The sequence below is a fragment of the Ascaphus truei genome, chromosome 1, assembly GCF_040206685.1.
Source record: "Ascaphus truei isolate aAscTru1 chromosome 1, aAscTru1.hap1, whole genome shotgun sequence".
In the NCBI taxonomy this organism is placed as follows: Eukaryota; Metazoa; Chordata; class Amphibia; order Anura; family Ascaphidae; genus Ascaphus; species Ascaphus truei.
In genome coordinates this window covers 512,567,244-512,588,634 of record NC_134483.1, presented here as the reverse complement: position 1 = coordinate 512,588,634, position 21,391 = coordinate 512,567,244, and the positions used below count along the sequence as shown (strand labels likewise).

General features: G+C 42.2%; 1 protein-coding gene across 3 annotated transcripts in view; it reads right to left on the bottom strand.

The window, feature by feature from the left end:
- Positions 1-21,391, bottom strand: part of ZFYVE28 (zinc finger FYVE-type containing 28) — a 231,556-nt gene that overhangs the window by 25,196 nt on the left and 184,969 nt on the right. For 2 of the 3 annotated variants that reach the window (XM_075570822.1, XM_075570832.1), the window contains exon 8: positions 17,810-19,153. In XM_075570822.1, the coding sequence (XP_075426937.1) occupies positions 17,810-19,153 (1,344 nt within the window). Of the gene's footprint in view, positions 1-3,054; positions 3,160-17,809; positions 19,154-21,391 lie in introns of all 3 variants that reach the window. The other variant, XM_075570813.1, reaches the window with a different exon arrangement.

The window sequence follows — 21,391 nt, the reverse complement described above, 5'->3', positions numbered from 1 at the left end:
ATTTTTAAAAACACAAATTAAATAGAAATAGCCATGTTAGTCTAGTTGTGATAGTGCAGAATAAAAGAGCACTTCAGCATCAGGTTTTGTTTGGACCAACAATTGATATCACGCTTTCTCCTTCAGGTCCTCTCTCTCCTTCAGGTCAAGCCCTGAGGAACAGAGGACTCTTCAAAGTTTGTCTTCTAATGTAAATTTTTAGTCCAAATAAAAAAGGTGCCACTTAATACTTGAGTACTCATTTACTCTGCACTAAAAACACATACTGTACGAAGATTGAAAATGCCAAGCATGAGATTGTGTAATTTGCAATGCTCTGGAGTAGTTTACACTGCAGCTGACAGAACGGTCCTAAATTCTGCTTAATATACAAACGCATAACCTAATGCGATGCTAAAAGAAACTACGCTTTGTACATTTAAACACACAAGCTGCCAATGACTTCATTCTCGTGTGGCTATTTTCTGAAAAGGTGTAATTACCAAACAAAATCCTACAATACAACTTGCCAAGTTAAAAGGGCTTTATTCCCTTCATAAACATTATCTGCGTTATAATGCCCTTCAAAGCCATTGTGGATGCTAAAATAACAAGAGTTGCAGGGGGAAGAGATTTGGGCAAAGAAGAAACGATGGAAGAATATAGAATGACTTCAGAAGCTTCAGATAAATAAGAGATGCAAGAAATGTCTTTGTGGTTTATTCACTTAACAACAAAGGTCATTATCGATTGTTATTGGCAGTTCGCATTAATGGATGCTAGTGATCGATAACGGCAATCAAACTTAAGAGCAGTGGTTTTCAACCTTTTTTGGTTAAGGAACCCTTTAACTATTTTGTGAAATTCTGTGTTTACCCCAATCCTCTCTAATAGCGCGTCTGAGATCAGATGCATTGTAAGGAACCCCAACCCTCTCTAATAGCGCGTCTGAGATCAGATGCATTGTAAGGAACCCCAACCCTCTCTAACAGCGCGTCTGAGATCAGGTGCATTGTAAGGAACCCCAACCCTCTCTAATAGCGCGTCTGAGATCAGGTGCATTGTAAGGAACCCCAACCCTCTCTAATAGCGCGTCTGAGATCAGATGCATTGTAAGGAACCCCAACCCTCTCTAATAGCGCGTCTGAGATCCCCGGGGAACTCAAAGGCTCCTGGAACCCCTGTTGAAAGAACAGCTTTAAAGAATACACCTTTGTATTAGTAGGAGATGAAGAAAGTGACTGTAGTAAAGAAAGCATTAGCCAGGAAATGTAGGTGTCACGGAGATAAAAATGACATAGGAGGCAGAAGCTAGGACAGTACGAGGACGACATTAGCGAGTGTGGAAACTATATTGCAGAAGGGCAAGGTCAGGAACAGACATACAGATGTTGCAGAGCTGGTTTTAAAAATGTATACGCCCAGTTTTGGGCGATTTATTCTGTTTTCCAGATGATAACCCTGCCAGAACTGCCATACTGCGCTGAAAACATTTTTTAATCTTTGTTTTTAAAAACTTCCTACAACAGTTGCACCATTTACGTACATTTTTGCAGAACTTCCATCAAGTAATAGGAACTCTGCAAGTAGTCACAGCTACTCACATTGCACACTGAATCCCTATTTGAAATGATGGTTTTACAGCATTAACGCCGCATGCTGGACGTGCAACTATTGCTGGAGGTTTAAAACAAACATTCCCCCCCTCCCTCCTGGTGTTGTAACACCTGGCGAAGATCACTGAAGAGGAGATGAGATCGAGATAGAGGCGTAACATTGGATTAGGAGGAGGTAAAGATCAGAGGGGAAGCAGAGGTTAAAAAACAGATACAAGTAGTGAGGTAGTCAAGGGATGAAGAGAGGTTTAAATAATGAAGAGTAAAATGAAGAGCTAAAAAACTGGTTCAGTTGGAAGTTACGGTAACTCACCTTTACGGACTTGCCTAACTTTTACATTCGTCGGACCCCATACTGACAGAACGTGTTCCCGTCTCCCTGACACTTTGCCTCACAGTTGCAGCGCGCCAAAGTTAGTAAAGCCCATGGAAAAAAAACTGCCCATTAAAAGCCCCACTGACTGGAGTGGCTGCAGACACCAGTGTGGAATGATTAAAGGCACGTTCCCTCCTAGGACAGAAGTGAACTAAAGACAGCACGTTTAGTTGGCTATGGCTGAAGCTAATTAACACTTTAATATTTTGTTAAACATGTAACTTGTCCATGGTAAACAAAATATTTGGGGGTTTGTAACAATCCAAAGTATTTCCTCAAAACTAGGGGTCAATTGTTGTGCTTTGGTTTGTCTATTGTTTGTACCGTATACCAACTAGCAATCCCTTATTAGTCAGATAAACACAAGTGGCTGAATTGAGAAGAACCGCACAAAATACCAATAAGTGTAATGTGTATATGGTGGGTGATTGAAACGTTCTCAGGGAGCCGATTACACTGCAGTTAAAAAAAATAAATACATATTTGTAACTGCGCCTTTAATCATCATCAGGAACCAGCTTGTACTAGACCACGGGCGCGCAAACGGGGGGGGGGGGGGGCGCAGTGCTTAAAGATTCTCCGCCCTCTTCCCCAGAACATTTAAATAAAATGCCGGGGGGAGCGCGCAAGGCCTCGGTATGTTTCTTACCTTCTCTCCGGCGGCTTCTGGCCATGCGTCGCCATGACAGAGTCAAATGACGCCACGGGGTCAAATGGCAACGTCAAATGATGCCAGAGTAAAGGTAAAAAGGGGGGTGGGCGCGAGCAGTGGGGGCGCAAACGTTTGCGTACCCCTGTACTGGACTACCGAAAAATAAAATACGGCATTAAAGTATTTCAAACGGAGGACACTTTTCAATCATATTTATAGAAAAAACATATTACATGGAGCAGAAGAGGGAAAAAAAAAAAGATGAAAAATGATTCAATATGTTTCTGAGCAGGGAAATGTGGAGTCGTTTGCAAAACAGATGCAGAGGGGGGAAAAAAGAAGTGTTGCTGTCACATCAGTATGAAAATAAAACCCCCATTACTGAGTGCCCTATGCGGATGGCATATCTGTCTGCGAAGCACCATTATTACCTCAGAGTGTATATGCTGGAGAGACTACATGTGGTGACAGAAACACTCTCATAGTCACTGCTGGAGAGGGAGTTGAAGGGAGAATCACGCGAGTCATCCTGAGAACTGAAAACAAGAATATGGAAAATAAAATGAACGGCAGAGAACAAAAAATAAATAAAAAAAAGACATGAATAGCACAGTGGCAGCAAATTGATGTTGAATGACTACAAAAGAAACGCAGAACAGAACACTTACACTTTCTTCGTGTGAGCTCGCAACCGTTCTGCTTTAAATGACAGCTCGGGCTCATACAAAGAGCAGATATATCGCAACAGCCTTGTGATTTTTTTTTTTTTTTAATTAACGGTAATGGGTTAGACAAAAAGCGTGCGCAACATTTACACACTGACACAAAAAGTGGTTGCAATAAAATCAGCTGATCTGCAGAACCGGTGATACTTTTATGCCAATTGGGTATCACCCAACGGAGCAGTTTTTCAGAGAGAAAATATATATCAGTTAGGTCTAATCCAAGGGGAGGGCAACCCCAGTCCTCAAGGGCCACCAACAGGTCAGGTTTTCAGGATATCCCAGCTTCAGCACAGGTGGCTCAGTCGAAGACAGCCTCTGATTGAGCCGCCTGTGCTGAAGTAAGGAACTGATTAAGCCACCTGTGCTGAAGCTGGGATATCCTGAAAACCTGACCTGTTGAGGTGCCTTGAGTAATTGGAGTTGAGAACCCCCGAGTTAGGCTAATCTCTGCCGTCACAATTTTATTAATTTACCATTGTCCAAATTGTGAAAAGGAAGCCCTGCTAAGTTATCTCCTTCCCTGCGGATGGCTCCAACACAGCGTGTACCAAAAAGAAGGAAAAAAAAAACAAAAAAAACATGCAGTTCTAGATCGGATGACACTGATCTAATGAGAACATGTTTATTATTTAAATGGAAGCATTTTTAAAATCGCATTTGAAAATCTGTAAATCTGTTCCTGCTGTGAACTCGGCAGGGGGAGCACAGAATGGTTAGCGGTGTAATTGGATAAAGTAATTTTTTTTTTTTTTTTTTTACACATTTCTCCTATTTATGCACCAAATGTAAATACAGTACAGTTCCAGAATAAGGAAATATTTAAGGCAGACAACAAGCCCAACATATCAAGTTAACAATCGTTGCATACAGTACGTTGCCAGGGTAAGCGCTTAAAAGCACCAATCATCTCATTTTAACCTCAAACATTTCGCCCCATTGGTTTCATGTAAGTCCTAATGTATGTGGGCAGCACTTTTACTGTCAATGTCAAATTCTTGTTCCCCAGGTTTTACCACAGATCATTTGGGTCTCCAAGTTTTGTACTGAATGTATGTTGCATGAAGTGTTATACTTTGAAAAGATTCAAGTGGTCCAAGTGTAATTGTATTGGTAGAGGTCCACAGTGCCCCTTATTTGTGTGTGTCACACGTACTGCTCGACTTTGTATTGAATGAAACATTGGTTTATTTTAGGAAGCTGCTTATACATATTGTATAGGTCTTTCTAAAATGTGGTCCAAGTCCCCTTTTTCCCCCAATGTCTATTAAATTACAGAATCTGTTTTGTCCGGCACAGTGCCACTATTGTTTTATTTTTTAGCCACTTTGACCACAGGGCTCGGGCCATATTTTCTAAGTGGTGCCAAGCTAAAAGACACCTTAAGAACCCATTAGGCCGTTTATAGCCCATTCCAGTGAGAAATCCTGTTGGCCTATTAAAGCAGTGATCACTCAGTTGTCCATAAACTGTTTCAGGCAAAAAATAAATACAAGTAAAATTAATGACACTCCCTCTGATCAGAGGAGGCCTGGGGCAACCCGACCTAGCTAAATATTATGAAGCAGCTAGACTGAGTTCGTTAATTTATTGGTCTGCAATCCTGGGTACAAAGCCATGGGTAGACAGAGAGAATGGAGGCAAAAATGCCAAATATGGCAAACCTTTTGTGGATAAAAAAAAAGAAAACAGAGCAGTCCACTATAAATCCCACCCAGTCTTAACACACTCTAAGCATTTGGGACAAAAACTGTAAACACAAACAGATCTCATCTATCCCTTCGCCTCTGACACCAATCAGACTCAACCCAGAGTTCCCAGCATCGCAACACTCTACTGTTTTTAAAAGTTGGGAAGAAAAAGGGCTATCCTCTATTGGTAGCATGCAAAAAGGGGGTAGAGTTAAACCATTCCCTGTTCTAAGTGAAGAACATGATATCCCGAATACACATACACTCCAGTATATACAGCTTAAACATTATGTTTCCTCGATACAGCCACAAGAAATATGGACTAGATCCTAACCACTTTCGAGAGGTTGTATCGATCAGGCGTATACCATAAAGGGACAATCGCCCAGTTTTATCAGGTACTGATACAACAACACAGAGGGCAAACAAGCAAAAATATAATCAGATTGGGAGAAAGATATAGGAAATACCATGGAGGAGGAGGACTGGAAAGAGATATATGAAATAGCTAGAGCTTCCAGATGCTCAGCGGTTCGAGAAACGAATGTGAAAACCCTTCACTGATGGCATTACACGCCTGTGCGCCTTCATTCTTTCTTCCCATCAACTTCCCCTATGTGCTGGCGTAACTGCGGACAAGTGGGCACGTTTAAACATATCTGGTGGTCATGCCCCAAGATCATCCTATACTGGGGAAGAATTAGAAGATTAATAAAGGGGGTACTAGGTTTGGATATGACATGGGATATGGAAACTGTACTTTTATTAAAGCCTACAGACGGTCTCGAAAGGAAGGCAGACTATTTGATAATACAAACTCTTGCGGCAGCTAAAGCAATGAAAGCGAAACACTGGAAACAGAACGATTCCGCACCAATCACAATAGTAATGAACCATGTTATGACCATGGAAAGATTAACCAGTCTAGTCCATGATGGATTTAACAGCTTCTTGACAACCTGGGACCCTTGGGCGACCTATATATGGCAAAATCCAAATCTGATTTAAGACCGTGAACTCAGATACGACTCCAAACCAAACTGTTTGCATCACTAACATATAGGATGTCTTTTATATAAATATATGTATACCTCTACTTGCAAGATCCCTGCGTGGAGACCATTGTGGATGATCCCCCCTAACCCTCCCCACCCACCCTTTTCCTTTTCTGTACCCCTCTCCCCCTCCCTTTTAAGTTTTGAAAAACAATAAAATACAAGTTTAATTTTTTTTGTGAAAAAACAAGTAAATCATGTATTAATAAGAGCCTGCTGGCAGGACACTTCCTATCCATGTAATTATATACTTTTACTGATGACCAATTACTGCTGATAGTTTATGTCACCCCTCCCACATGTGCCTGTGATTGATGCAAGACGAGGGGGCTGTGAGAGGGAGGGGGCTCACTGTAAGCAGGAGGGGGCTCATTATAAGCAGGAGGGGGCTCACTGTAAGCGGGAGAGGGCTCACTGTAAGCGGGAGGGGGCTCACTGTAAGTGGGAGGGGGCTCACTGTAAGCGGGAGAGGGCTCACTGTAAGCGGAAGGGGGCTCATTATAAGCGGGAGGGGGCTCACTGTAAGCAGGAGGGGGCTCACTGTAAGCGGGAGGGGGCTCACTGTAAGCGGGAGGGGGCTCACTGTAAGCAGGAGGGGGCTCACTGTAAGCGGGAGGGGGCTCACTGTAAGCGGGAGGGGGCTCACTGTAAGCAGGAGGGGGCTCACTGTAAGCGGGAGGGGGCTCACTGTAAGCGGGAGGGGGCTCACTGTAAGCAGGAGGGGGCTCCCTGTAAGCGGGAGGGGGCTCTCTGTAAGCGGGAGGGGGTTCACTGTAAGCGGGAGGGGGTTCACTGTAAGCGGGAGGGGGCTCACTGTAAGCGGGAGGGGGCTCACTGTAAGTGGGAGGGGGCAGAGAGAGGGAGGGGCTGTAAGCAGGAGGGGGCTCACTGTAAGCGGGAGGGGGCTCACTGTAAGCGGGAGGGGGCTCACTGTAAGCGGGAGGGGGCTCCCTGTAAGCGGGAGGGGGCTCCCTGTAAGCGGGAGGGGGCTCTCTGTAAGCGGGAGGGGGTTCACTGTAAGCGGGAGGGGGCTCACTGTAAGCGAGAGGGGGCTCACTGTAAGCGGGAGGGGGTTCACTGTAAGTGGGAGGGGGCAGAGAGGGAGGGGCTGTGAGAGGGAAGGAGGTCGCTGTAAGAGGGAGGGGGCTCGCTGTAAGCGGGAGGGGTCTGTGAGAAAGAGGGAGGGGACAGAGATGGGAGGGAGGGGGCCGTGCGATGGGCTTTGGGACTCTCACAGACAGCCTGAGGATTGGGAACTACGATGTAGCACTCACACCTGAACTGATGCAGTTCAAATGACGTGACAGAAGTACAAACAAGAACAAGTGCGCAAATTACTACCTCTAATGTATAATTAACCCATCCCCCACCTTGGTGTAAATAATAGAAAAATTACAACCTCTAAGTAGAACACAGGCGTCTGCAGCTATATTGACAGGGATGTAAACACCCCTAGAACAACTGAAACACAAAGAAAACAAAAGCGCAGACGCACATAGTAAAGTATGTAAAGTATATATGTATATATTGTTAGGGTAAAATATCTGCGTACATCAAATCAATTGTTTAACAGCATTTCATGTGCAATACATGAGTTACCAGATGTCGCACAGCCACCGCCAGACTTCAGGAGTTCTCCTTCACTGCCTCCAAGATGCACTGCCACGACACTTGGGAAAAGGACCTCCACTCCAGTCCTGTTACTGCGTAGAAAACCTTTGCCGGTCAGGGTCATCGGGAACCACCGCCTCCTCTGGCTTGCCGCCGAAAGGGACACCCCCAGAGATCGGAGCTTGTCGGTTTACCGCCACGTAGGTTAGTCACATGTCCCGTGTGGCTATCACGACCGGCCGCAAAGTAAGGATGGCCGTAAAGAGTGATAATTGCGTCACTCCAGCAATGCCGAGTATAACAAGTATAAAATAAAGTCCAATGCTAGATATGCACTCAGATAGTGAGAATGGATGTACATTAAGAGCTTAAAATATATCCAACGCGTTTCGAAGCATTAGCTTCTTCATCAGGGATAGTTAATAGTAAAATTCAAGCATATAAATACCCCTTGACCGTAGCTGACAGGAGCTCATTGGAACCAATCAAATCAGCCATAGACCGCATCCGTCTGGTAACTCATGTATTGCACATGAAATGTTGTTAAACAATTGATTTGATGTACGCAGATATTTTACCCTAACAATATATACATATATACTTTACATACTTCACTATGTGCGTCTGCGCTTTTGTTTTCTTTGTGTTTCAAATGACGTGACGACTGAGAAACCCTTTATGATCTTTGAACAGTTTTTTTTTCTCAATGTATAGTTTACATACAGAATGTATGAATGTACATGTTGAATAAATGGAAAGGGTGATTTGTGTTCAAAGCTCAGGACTTCAATGCAGCCGTATTTATACAGCAGTCACACCACAAATAATTGGATCTAACAGTATTGTAGCACTGTAAAAATGTAATATGTAGCTATTATTTTCTGTTCTCTTGTTGTTTATTCAACGTCACTCCTAAAAGCAAACATCCTGTTCTGCAAGACACAAAACAATACTGTTTACTGCTCCTGAAGATGAAAACAAGTACTTCAAAAGAGGGAATTATTCCCTTGTGGCCACGACCATTTTTATTCGCCTTATTGACTGTGGAGATTTGCCTTTTTTTTGGGTGGTAAAATCCGTGTTTATTTTGTTTTCTTGTTAACTCCAAAGGCAGCAGTTTCCCCCATACTCTCTCTCTCTTTCCCCACCACGTTCTTTCATATAGGTGAAAAGCAGGGGGTGTCCAGAGCTGAACCTCGCTAATTTCTGCTCTGGAAACCCCCTGGATGTCAAGATAAATATCTGTTAACATAGTACCGGTACGACCACCGGCAAGGGACATAAAATGGAGGTTTAAATCTCCCATGCTACGAGCGCCAATAGGATGTGCCGACATCATCTGTCGTGGCTTCCTATTGGTCCGCGTCACGTGTGGGGGAACTAGAAAGTACCAGCGCCAGCGTTTCCGGTATGGCATCTTGAAAACCAGGAGCGCCCAGAGCTGAAATTAACAAGATGTAGCTCACGGGATCCCCTGCTTCCTGTGTCAAAAACATGTTCATCAATGTTAAAAGTAAATAAATAAAAGGGGAATTTGCCATTTACCATTTCATACTCACATTGTCTTGCCTTTGTATCAACGGTACGATCGTAGGGGTGGGCAACTTCAATCTTCAAGGGCCACCATTAGGTCAGGTTTTCAGGATATCCCTGCTTCAGCACAGGTGGCTGAAACACTGAGCCACCTGTGCTGAAGCAGGGATATCTTGAAAACCTGACGTAGTCCTTGAAGACTGGAGTTGCCCAGCCCTGTACTATAAGGAAAAGAGCGCAATTTCAAGTTTTATGGACCATGTAATGATTGGTCAGTGTTTTTGTATTTCAGCATACAATAAAAGGATAGTTTTCTTATTTTTATCGTTTTTGTGACGTCTGTACTATTTACACACTTTCTGGATGTAGTTATTGGTTTAAATCAGAAAAGAATAAGTGACAATAAGATGTGCTCATTTTGTGCCTGAATTTAGTAAATTTTACATTTTCTTTGACGAAATCTTTATGAAAAAAAAAAAAAAAAAAAGCAAGCGTCACCCAAAAAATTGCCAAACATTCAAATTCAATGTTCAAGGCCCTTGAAAAGCAATTCCACCCCAGAAGAAAATATCAGTTTAACTTGTATAATGTCAGTATCTTGACCCCTGCGCATTTTGAGGTTTGTGTGTGGGTGTTACCAACCATGATTTTCCCAGCGCTGGCGTCAGAAGTTACCCTACTAACCCTTTGGACTGCTCTAGGCTCCGGGGAAAGCTCCATTTTGACCTCTGAGACACTTAATATTTGCAACATCTCATGAACAGAGCATACATTTTTTTTTTTTTTTTTAAATTAAGAGATTTTCTTTAAGTAATTACATTGAAAAGTGGTGAAATGTTATGGTAAGTGGGTGAAAAATGTTGCAATCACAAGTAAAGTAAAATGCTTAATGTAAGAAAAAACCCCAGGGCAATTTCCCAAAGCCCATTTGAAGACATTCTCTCATCTCTAATCAGAGATGCTATATAAGTAAGATGACAGGAATATCACTTGTGTCATTCAGAATCTCCTCTGTCTCACGTGCTGGGAAACCGCTACACATGCACTACATCCGGTAGAGGAAAAACAACCAAATCAGAATTCCTTCAACCCAGGGGCAGTTCCAAAATGAAACCAGGGCAATTACATGTTTGAGGGGTTAAGCTGCTGACTGAAAGCTCTAGAATTGAAATGAAGGTTCATTTTTAAACGTGCGACTCGGAGCGGCTTCACTTTCTTATAGTTGCTCCCTTTCGTGAGGACGGTGTGTGGAGTAGGACCTGCCTTCTCCTTTCACAGACACCAACCTCTTCCTTTCTCTATCCCGGGATGATCCTCAGAAAGGAAGCAGTGTGCATCGATCATGTGAACGGCTCAGCGGGGTCATGCCATTCAGATTCTCTACAGAACAGAAAATCTTTCACAAAAAAAAAAGAGAACTACATTTCTTTAAGGCAGCCCGTAAATAAATGCACGTTTAAATACCCACTGTAACGTGAAGAAGTGCAATGCACCGGTACATTCTGTTGTAGAGTAAAGAGAGTACTTGGATGAACGTGGACCATGCAAATTCTTCCTAAATGGATGAACTACAGTATCAACAAAGAAAAAATGGTTTGTGAGGAACTGCAAGGGATCATGGGATTAGTTCTGTGTTGAATAAACAAGGGTAGAGCAGCTAAGCCAGTGGTTTCCAACATTTTTTGGTTGAGGAACCCCAAGTGAAATTCTGAGGATCCCCCTACCCTCTCTAATTGCGTGTCTCAGATCAGGTGCATTGTAAATTCTTCTGTATTTGATACCATTTTCAATTGACAAGAAAATTACTGGGAAACCTTAAGGGATGGCCATAGAACCCCATGGTTCCTCTGAACCCTGGTTGAAAAAAATCAATTCATTTGGGTGGTAACAAAAAGAAAACTCAAGAATTAGAAGCATAGGTCATAAAAGTTAAACGGCAACCAAACTAATCTACCAGGAAGTTATGGGATATGCATTACATGTATAAATTGTACAAAGGCCTCATTTGGTATATATTTCAGACAGCAGCTCTGACAAGTTTCTCACCTTGCATATCTATTTGGGTCAGTTTACGCTTATCTGATCTGGACCACTTATAGGTAAAAGAGAGAACTATCCATTTGTGGAAGTGTGTTGGACTAACTCAAGCACTAATTGAAGTTATTCCTGGTACAACTTACTCTCTTATTAACCATTTCCCCCACAGCTTTCCCTTGACCATTCCTTGAAGACGACATCTCAAAACACTAAGTTTGCATCTATAAATAATGGAATCTGTTATTCCCATCTGGTTGCTTTGTTTTTGTAATCTCATGAACCATGGATACATATCTAATATACCACATAAATGCAAGTGCTGAGAATGCAGGTATCAGGACTGTAGCTGTGGATATGGAAAGAAACACACACACACACACACACACCATGTTTTAGTCTACCTCTTAAGTGTAACCCTCTAGTTACAGAACTTGTACAGCCAAGAATAGGTTAACAAAGATACCAACCGAAACACAGGCAATTAATTTTATTATGGATCTGTTACCCTGGAATTGAAATTAAAACTTTGTATTAGAATGTAAAACAAACATTGGTTAGGTGGTCTTTTTCTGCTCATCATCTCTGCTTCAATTAGTCTTCCTTGCGAGCATCATCACTCCCCAATGTGCCGACCTGTCACCAAAAATATTTATGAATTGGTCGTCAGCATTACCTTCCACACCGGGATTTCCCTCCTACAGGAATAACTTAACTTCCCATTACCTGATCCCCCATCTGTTTTTTTTAGTACAAGTTACCTTTGCCTCTCCATTCGGATTGTGCACATCACTGTGAAATTATCCAGTAGTCATTTTTCTTGAATAATAACAGAGAATATTACATTCTGCAGGGACCCCTCATTAAATTAATCTTACAATACTTTCGTATAAACGAGTGACGTGGCTTTAACAAAAGCTGGATGCCATCCAACCATCAAGTAATATTACTGATCGTTTTGTGGTTAAGTTGAGGATAAGAGCAGCGTTTGCCATGTGTATCTTTTAGCATCGCGAACCCTCATTCTGTAAAGTGCGAATAGAGGTGAACCGGTGCCATCGCTACGAAAGCCCCATTAACGTCAACGGGGCTTTTTGGGAAATCGCACAAGGATCAGCGGTACTCGCGCTTTACAGAATAAAAGGCTAATGTCTCAATCCAAGTCCGTTTAGCAAATGCTCGTTGAGAAATTGCGGGGCTGTCAATAAGGGTTAGTTGGAACATAATATGTATTCATATCCGCTTCGCTGACCAGCATTTTTCACCACACAGTTGCCGTCGTGGTAAAAAGACATTTATGTACATGAAGTTGAACTATTTGTTTAATGCTACTCTGGGCAAAGTCCTTATATTTTTAGCCATCTAAAGTAACGTCATAAAGACAAAAAGTTAAACATTTGCCATATTTTGACATGGCGTAAAAACAAATTCCTTACGACTCCAAGTAAATGGCAAATGTATGAAATCGGAGGTCACCAATCATTTCTTCTTCACTACCAAGATAACAAAATAACTTCTCAAAGCACCTCATTTTCGCTGGTTTATCACAGTAGCTGCACAAATAATTCTATCATACTGTAAGGAACAAAGGTGCCGGAATCCTGACCAAAGAAAAATGAAATCTAGATCTCAACTGCAATAAATAATTCTGCTTAACAAAGAAACGGGAAAATAATGCATCTTATAAAAGTTTAGTATTCCAGCCTCATTCCCAATAATTTAATAAACCACTACAGTATGTGGAGTCTCTTTGTGATCATGCAGGAATTCAAACAAGAGATAGCAGCAAAGGTTATCCTGAGTTCCCCCACACACAGTCCTGCCTGAATGTTAGGTTCATTACTGCAATGTAACGCCACAAATACCTTTACTGGGTAAATATGCAGGTTTGTTTCATCATTGCTCATGCACGCCTCTCCCCCCACAACAACCCAAAGCTTAGAAAGGTCACGGTAGCTGGCGTGTATTTATTGAGAGCTTGTTTACCAAATGTGGCCACTGTTCTACATATACTTTCCTACGTGTCCCTCCTAAAAAAGGTATCCAAACTCTTCCTAGCAGTGCAATGACACCCAAGGCCAAAATGAACTAACAGCAGTGATATTTATTGGGCTATGTATTCGTGTAGTGGCCGGATATGCCGTGGTAGGGGGGAACAGGGGCAACAAAATATATAATATAAATTATATATCTAGCTATATAAATATCTATATCTGTATATATTCCACATTTAAAACCAGAGACAGAACATAAAGCACAGACAGAGCTCAGTGCACATCCAGTGAAACTCATACACGGTACAGTGCCTAAATATATATGTATAAATATCTATTAAATAAAATGGTCTTTTAGTTTAACATTTTGGCCAAATTGTTGTAAGCCCCTGAGCCACTGCACGGCAGACCACATTCTCAAGGGTCCCTAACACTAATATAAATTCTTAATAACATAAATTCTTAATAACCTGTGCAATACCAGGAAGAATGATTTATAATAAATCTGTCAATATTAATTGCAAAGTTCTAAGTCTGATTGAAGCTTTTATTAACCTGTACATTACCAGGAAAAGCACTCTGTATTAGATTTGTCACAATCATACTGCAAGCAAGCAAGTTCCCCTGAGAGTGGGAGATGCTATGGAGTGAGCTTTTAACCATTTAAATGTGGGAGGGGGTAAGCTTCAATTAGGTAGGAGGTTGCCACCCTCCAATCAGCTAAGACTAGCTGAACAAGAATTGCAAAACATACTGGACAACTAACAAGCTCCTATTGAACCCCCAAAATAACCACAACATATATATATATATATATATATATATATATATAAGCATATGAGTGTCACAGAGGAGTACTACTGAGCATGGTAATATATATTTAAAACCAGAGACAGAACATAAAACACAGACAGAGCTCAGTGCACATCCAGTGAAACTCATACACGGTACAGTGCCTAAATATATATGTATAAATATCTATTAAATAAAATGGTCTTTTAGTTTAACATTTTGGCCAAATTGCTGTAAGCCCCTGAGCCACTGCACGGCAGACCACATTCTCAAGGATCCTTAACACTAATATAAATTCTTAATAACCTGTGCAATACCAGGAAGAATGATTTATAATAAATCTGTCAATATTAGTTGCAAAGTTCTAAGTCTGATTGAAGCTTTTATTAACCTGTACATTACCAGGAAAAGCACTCTATTAGATTTGTCACCGTGTATGAGTTTCACTGGATATGCACTGAGCTATGTCTGTTTTATGTTCTGTCTCTGGTTTTAAATATATATTGCCATGCTCAGTAGCACTCCTCTGTGACACTCATATGCTTATATATATGGTGTGGTTATTTTGGGGGTTCAATAGGAGCTTGTTAGGTGTCCAGTATATTTTACAATTGTGTTTCAGCTAGTCCTGGCTGATTGGAGGGTGGCAACCTCCTACTTAATTTAAGCTCACCCCCTCCCACATTTAAATGGTTAAGGGCTCACTCCATAGCATCTTCCACACAGGGGAACTTGTTTGCTTGCAGGATGGTTGTGACAACTCTAATACAGAGTGTTTTCTTGGTAATGTACAGGTTAATAAAGGCTTCAATCACACTTAGAACTTTGCAACTAATATTGACAGATTTACTATAAATCATTCTTCCTGTTATTACTCAGGTTATTAAGAATTTATATTAGCGTTAGGGACCCCTGAATTGTGGTCTGCCGTGACGTTGGCTCAGGGGCTTACAACAATTTTGGCCAAAAATGTCAAACTAAAAGACCATTTTACTTAATAGATATTTATACATATATATTTAGGCACTGTACCGTGTATGATTTTCACTGGATGTGCTAAAACTGAGCTTTGTCTGTGTTTTATGTTCTGTCTCTGGTTTTAAATTGCACAGGTTATTAAGAATTTATATTAGTGTTAGGGACCTTTGAGAATGAGGTCTGCCGTGCAGTGGCTCAGGGGCTTACAACAATTTGGCCAAAATGTTAAACTAAAAGACCATTTTATTTAATAGATATTTATACATATATATTTAGGCACTGTACCGTGTATGAGTTTCACTGGATGTGCACTGAGCTCTGTCTGTGTTTTATGTTCTGTCTCTGGTTTTAAATATATATTGCCATGCTCAGTAGCACTCCTCTGTGACACTCATATGCTTATATATATGTTGTGGTTATTTTGGGGGTTCAATAGGAGCTTGTTAGGTGTCCAGTATGTTTTATATTCCACCTTTTCCACGCCCTTGTTCTAATCACATTTGTAGCAGGCGATGTTTTCCCTTTTTTCTAACCTCACAAAAAACCCAGCCATCTTATCCTGAGAATCTCAGATAAGGCTCTTTAAAGTGCCGTGGTGTTACAGAGTGGGGAGCAGGTTAGCTGCTATGTTAAAGAAACGTGAAATAAATAAATAAATATATAAATTAGTTCTGTAGTATTAGATAATACTTACTGTATTTATTATTATTCAACTCTCAATGCCATTTTTAATTGCTTTTAAATCATCCTTTGATTTCTATAGCAGGTTTTAGCCCACCTCCCAAGCAGCGCAAGATATTTACATCACTTTCCAGTTTGTAATAATTTGTTTCCAATATTCCCAGCCATGGAGCTGTAAACTAACTATAGATAATGTTACCGTAGCAATAGCTGCCTAGTTACACTGACTGAAGCCGCCATTATGTTAGTCACACAATCAGGATTTTGACAGATTTACAAGAGGAGCACCAAACGATTGCCAGCTTAGGTAAGAATGTAGAGTTATACATTGTCACGTGCATTACATATACAAATATGATCATTGTATGGTCCTGTGTCTCACTGTCCCTTTCATCCATTTATTGCCCGGTCTGTTTATTCCTTCTCTGCATTATCTGCCTTAGATTACGCTCTTCTTTTTCTTTTTTACATCTGTGTTCAGCTTATGGAATCTCTGTAAATCAGTATTGCTGACATGAGGAACAGAGGAAAGCTCTCGAAAGCTTGTCTTAGAATAGTGATGTACCCGGAACCGACCCAGGGCGCTGGGACCTGGTGCCGGGTAATTTCTGTTCTGCTCCCTCGGTCCTCCTCTTGGAGAATGGCAGGAGCAGAGCAGCAGAAGAGACTTACCTGCAGCCGGTGGCGGAGGTTGAGGAGGACCATGGCGACATCCTGGTGGAGCAGCGAAGACATTCTTCAGCCGGTGGCAGCAGAGGACGACATCCTTCACAGTCAGTGCCGGCGGGAGCAGAGGAACATGTGACCGGAGCAGGAGCGTTACTATTGGACAAGGCCGGGGAGGATCTGCACCGGAAGTCGGAAGACGTCCGGGTCGGACTGCTGGGGCGCGCTCCTCCCTGGCAGTCCAATAGTAACGCTCCTGCTCCGGTCACATGATTCTCTGCTCCCACCGGCACAAGCTTTGAAGGACGTCTTCCGCTGCTCCCACCGCCACCTGGATGTCGCTGTATCCTCCTCATCCTCCGCCGCCTGGAGGCAAGTCAAAACTACCCTGCCGGGTATTTATTTATTTTTCCCGGGTATCCAGTCATTTTTTGGACCAAGTACATCCCTACTTATAATATCTATTGTTAGTCCAAATAAAAAAAGTTATCACCTAATACTGAAGTACTCATTCACTTTGCACATTTAAAGGGAAATTCTTGAATTGTCTTATAAGAACCATTTCACAGGAGTCGGTAAATATATAAATTCAACTTTTTATAATCGGAGATGAGGCAGCAGTTTTACAAAAAGGGGTGCATTGCTGCTTCTGTCCAACTTTTTTTCCCCCTGATATCAACAATTAGCCACACTGGTCCCTTGCATCATGTGAAAAAAAGGTTGTATGGCATAATTTGTAAAATCATTGCAACGCAGCATATTTTCCGTTTATAAACACTGAGATATGAAGAGGGCATTATTTAGAAGGGAAATGTTATACGCAAAGAATGCCCATTTTACATTAAAAAACAAGTACTGTATCAAGTATTTACTTGGACAAATAATTCCCAACTACAGTACTGAAGAACCCCCAGCAGACCATGTTGTAAGGATATCACTGCTTGAGCACAGGTAGCTCAATCAATTTGAAAACGATGGCTTTCTAGGGAGCAAATTCCAGGCACATGAGATTTTGAAGGGGGGGGGGGGGGGGGGGGAAGGGGGAGGGCGTCTGGGAAGAGAAAAAAAAAAGACTAAAGTAGTATGTTTGACAATCAATGAAATCCAATAGCCTCTATATATTATGCACTCAGAATGCATTCCTCTTTTCAAGCGTTCATTTTGACCCGAACCCCCTTTACTGAAGCAGGGACATCCTTTAAACCTGACATATTGGGGGTTCATGAGGACAAGAGTTTGAAACCACAGACTTGTACAACAGAAAGTGAATGTTGGGCAAGCTACATATAGCAGAATACCAGTGTGACCGTTGGTATTCTTTTAGTCGGTGTTAACTGATTAAAAAAAGTTATCAACAGCTTATTTACTCACAAAGTAATTTCACATGTAAGCCCTTCGGCTATATAAATATTGAAACAATACGCCTTACCTGGAGCCATATCTTGATTTCATATCTTCCTTCGTTGCCATTTCAGAGTTGGGTTCCTCTGTTACCTGCGAGTCTCTTTCCTTGCTTTCACTTGGCTGTCTTTTTGACTCTCTTTTCTTTCTGGGACTTGAGACACCCACTGCCTCATCAGAGTCACTGTCTGTTCCTAGCTGTGACCCCGAGTGGTGTGCCAGGCACTTGGAGGAGTTCGAGTATTTTTGCTCCGGTCTGCCGGTATTTCTCTCCAACAACAAAACAGGAGGGCTGTCCATTTTTATTGCCTCTTTGGCAGAAATTGCACAATCCATCTTGTCTATGTGGCCCATTTCTTTGGACTTTATTAAACTGTAGGAAGCATTTATAACTTTACCTGGGGAGTGCAAGTTCCTTAATCCTTCTAGGCTATCCTCTCTCGTGTCATCACAGCTACCACAACACACACACGAGTTAATTAAACAGTTAGTGGCTGCTATGCTGAGTTTATGGGATTCATCCTCTTCATTATGGTCTGAAGACATGGGGATACAATTGCTGGCAACATCTGGTGAGGTGTCTGGTGACATTGAAGTTGTGAGGGATTTGGGGTTAAAGATTACAGTTGCAGATAGCTTCATTCCACCAGTCCTGTGAGCTATAATTTCGGCCGTTTCTGCATCATCCCCATTCGTGTCCCAGCCATTGAGGTATAACTGAGAATCTGTAACCTCTAAACAACTACAAGAGTTCTGAAGAGAAGTACTCGCCACCGTAATTTTACTCCCATCAATGTTGTTGTTATTGCTTAAATCACTCTCCGAATCTTTCTTGCTTTCTCCTTCCCCATTTTGCACAACTGCGCCTTGATACTGTACGGACTGTTTCGGATTGTAACAAGAGCTGTTGACCCAAGCGATCGTGTTTGCAGATGGTCTTTGTCTAGCAAGATTCTCGCATGCTCCATCAAGGTCTTCCATGAAAAATACCCTCTCCTCCTCATCAGTCAAGTTATCAAGGCGGCGCCTGCTAGGGGAAGCTTCAGTGCTGGAGTTCGCCCTGTGAGCTGGAGACTGGAAGACACTTGGTGGAGAAAGTAAAGAAGACATTTCATCTCCTACTCTGTGGACCATCATATTCAACTGTTCCAGCTCTTGTTCATCATACTGCATAGAGCAGGCTAGTTCCACCTCCGTGTTTTCTACTTTTGCTGAAAGCTGCTCCTCAGTTGGTAAGGCAGTCACTAAGACGGGGGAGATTGCAGAGGGCACTTCAGGATCTGTACTGACTGGAAACTCCAGATCTTGGGATATGCAGAGATTTCGCTCAAGGGTGTGTAGTTCTTCTTCTGTTAAGGTCTGCAGAAGGTCTCTGGGGAAAAAAATTAGCACAGAATAAATAAATTGCATTAGTTTGAATCAAAGCTATTCAAAGGTTTTAAGTATACGCCTGCTTGAGCACAGCTGGTTCAGTCAAAACGATTGGGCCACCTGTGCTAATGAGAGGATATCCTTCAAACCTGCACTGTTAGTGGTCCGTGAGGACTGGAGTGGAGAACCTCTGCTCTAGAGCACCAATAAATAAGACCATTGGCAAACTATCAAAAAGCAGATAACCGTGCGAAACACTATTTAACTTACAAAAACCGGTAATATACATAGCAATCTTTGAGAATAATATATTGATTTTTGTGGGTTGCAATACCCATTATTAACCATTACTGAAGTTCTTCTTACATGTAACATATAAACTCAGAGGCGGAACTAGGGCTGGGCGAGGGGGGAAGCTGCCCCGGATGATGCTTGGTAGGGGGCACGGAGATCCAGCTATCACCAGCCAACAGGCGGGAATGCAAGGACACCGGGTACCTGGCCTGGCTACGGAGGGGAGGACGGGGGGTGCTCGCTCAGGCAACCCAAACCCAAAAGTCAGGTCCCACTGGAAGTGGTGCACAACTTCTAGCATTGTCCACTTAGTTGGGCCCTCCCTCGCTACCAAGACGGACAGCCGTTTCACCCCCCAGGTAGGGTCTGGGGAGAGGGCCGAAAGAGGGGGCCAGACAGAGAGGAGGGGTGCGTGAGATAAAATGGGAGAGATAGAGCGAGAGAGATAATGGGGGGGAGGGGGGGAGATAGAGAAAAATGGGGGCGGGTGGGACAGAGAGAGAGAGAGGGTTATTTACACTGTTTTATTTCAATTTAAGTATAAAAGTATTGGAGAAGCTCCACAACATGCATCTAGATTTATGCCAGGCATATGTCATTAAACATTGCTATTTGTTTTAAATGACGGTATTGATATATTGATACAAATGAAACTTCCAAGTGTCATAGGAGGAAAAATTCCTACGGAGCGAGTATCTATATGCTGGGTGTGAAGTTGAGACCGAGGTAACAATGCATGCTTATTTCATTTAAACCAAGAACAAAGTTAACCTTCCACTTTTTTATATCCCGAAACGCAGCAAAATACAAAAGATTCACAAATATAGTTAAAAAACTTACAGGATTGTTTTGCCTTGGTTCTATAAATGGGGAAGGGGGTTGATGAGGAGCGAAGTTGTTGTACCTTGTCCCGGTCGCAAAAATGCCTACAGTAGTTCCGCCTCTGTGTAAACTACCGAGTCTGTTCCCTAAAAGTAGATGGCAATTAGCAGCCTTGAATGCTCTAGCAATACTGTTTCTATTAAGAATGGATCCATCAAAGGTATGAAACTTAATTAAAAAAACAGAGCCAAGAAGGACTCTGTTTGCGCTTGTATTAACGTCCACCCCTAGTGCACCTACAACACATTAATTCAGGTTGAGCAGGTATCGCCTTTGTTGTTTTTCTGTATTTGCATCTCACGTCGAGCTTATGTCAAGTTGTGCTATACAACAGTAGGAAACCCTCCTCTGTCCAATGCAATGGTTTCCGCCATACATCTCAGAACTCTATGATCTCCTCAGCTCTTCCCTCATAACGTCCTCATGTGGGAAGTGGTACAGTAAATATGTTATGTATGTGTGGGGCGAGTGGGTGTGAATGTGTGGAGTATATGAGAAGGTGGGTGTGAATGTAGTGTGTGATTTAGACAGGAGTGAGGGTGCTATGTAAATAAGGGAGGGGACGGGGGGGAATGTAGATTGTATGGAGGAAAAGTGTGAGTATGAAGTGTGTGTATGAAGGGAACTGAACGTGGTTTGTGCGAGGAGAGCGAGTGAGGTCTGATGAGCAGGGATGCCCAGAGATTTTACAAACACTCCACGGGTGCCACTGGCCACGAATGCAAGGAGAACAATAATGATTGGAGCACAGTTAGCGAAAAACGGGGATAGCAGCTTTTCTCTGTATTATTTCACAGCCCGATATACAACGTTATCAAATGTGGTGCATGGAACAACTAACCTTTAACTTAACAGCAGCACGGACTTTTGGGGGTCAGGGGACTGTCTCCACATTGTTACAACTAAAATCCACCACTGAATGCAATACCAATTAATTCAATCACCTTCGTGGGTTTCAAATTGGAAAGGGATGCGTCAGAGTAATTAAAGAATGTAGTCTTATTACAAAGTCTATTTTGTACAAAAAGATCGACTCAAACATGACCAGCTATGCAGAGAAACC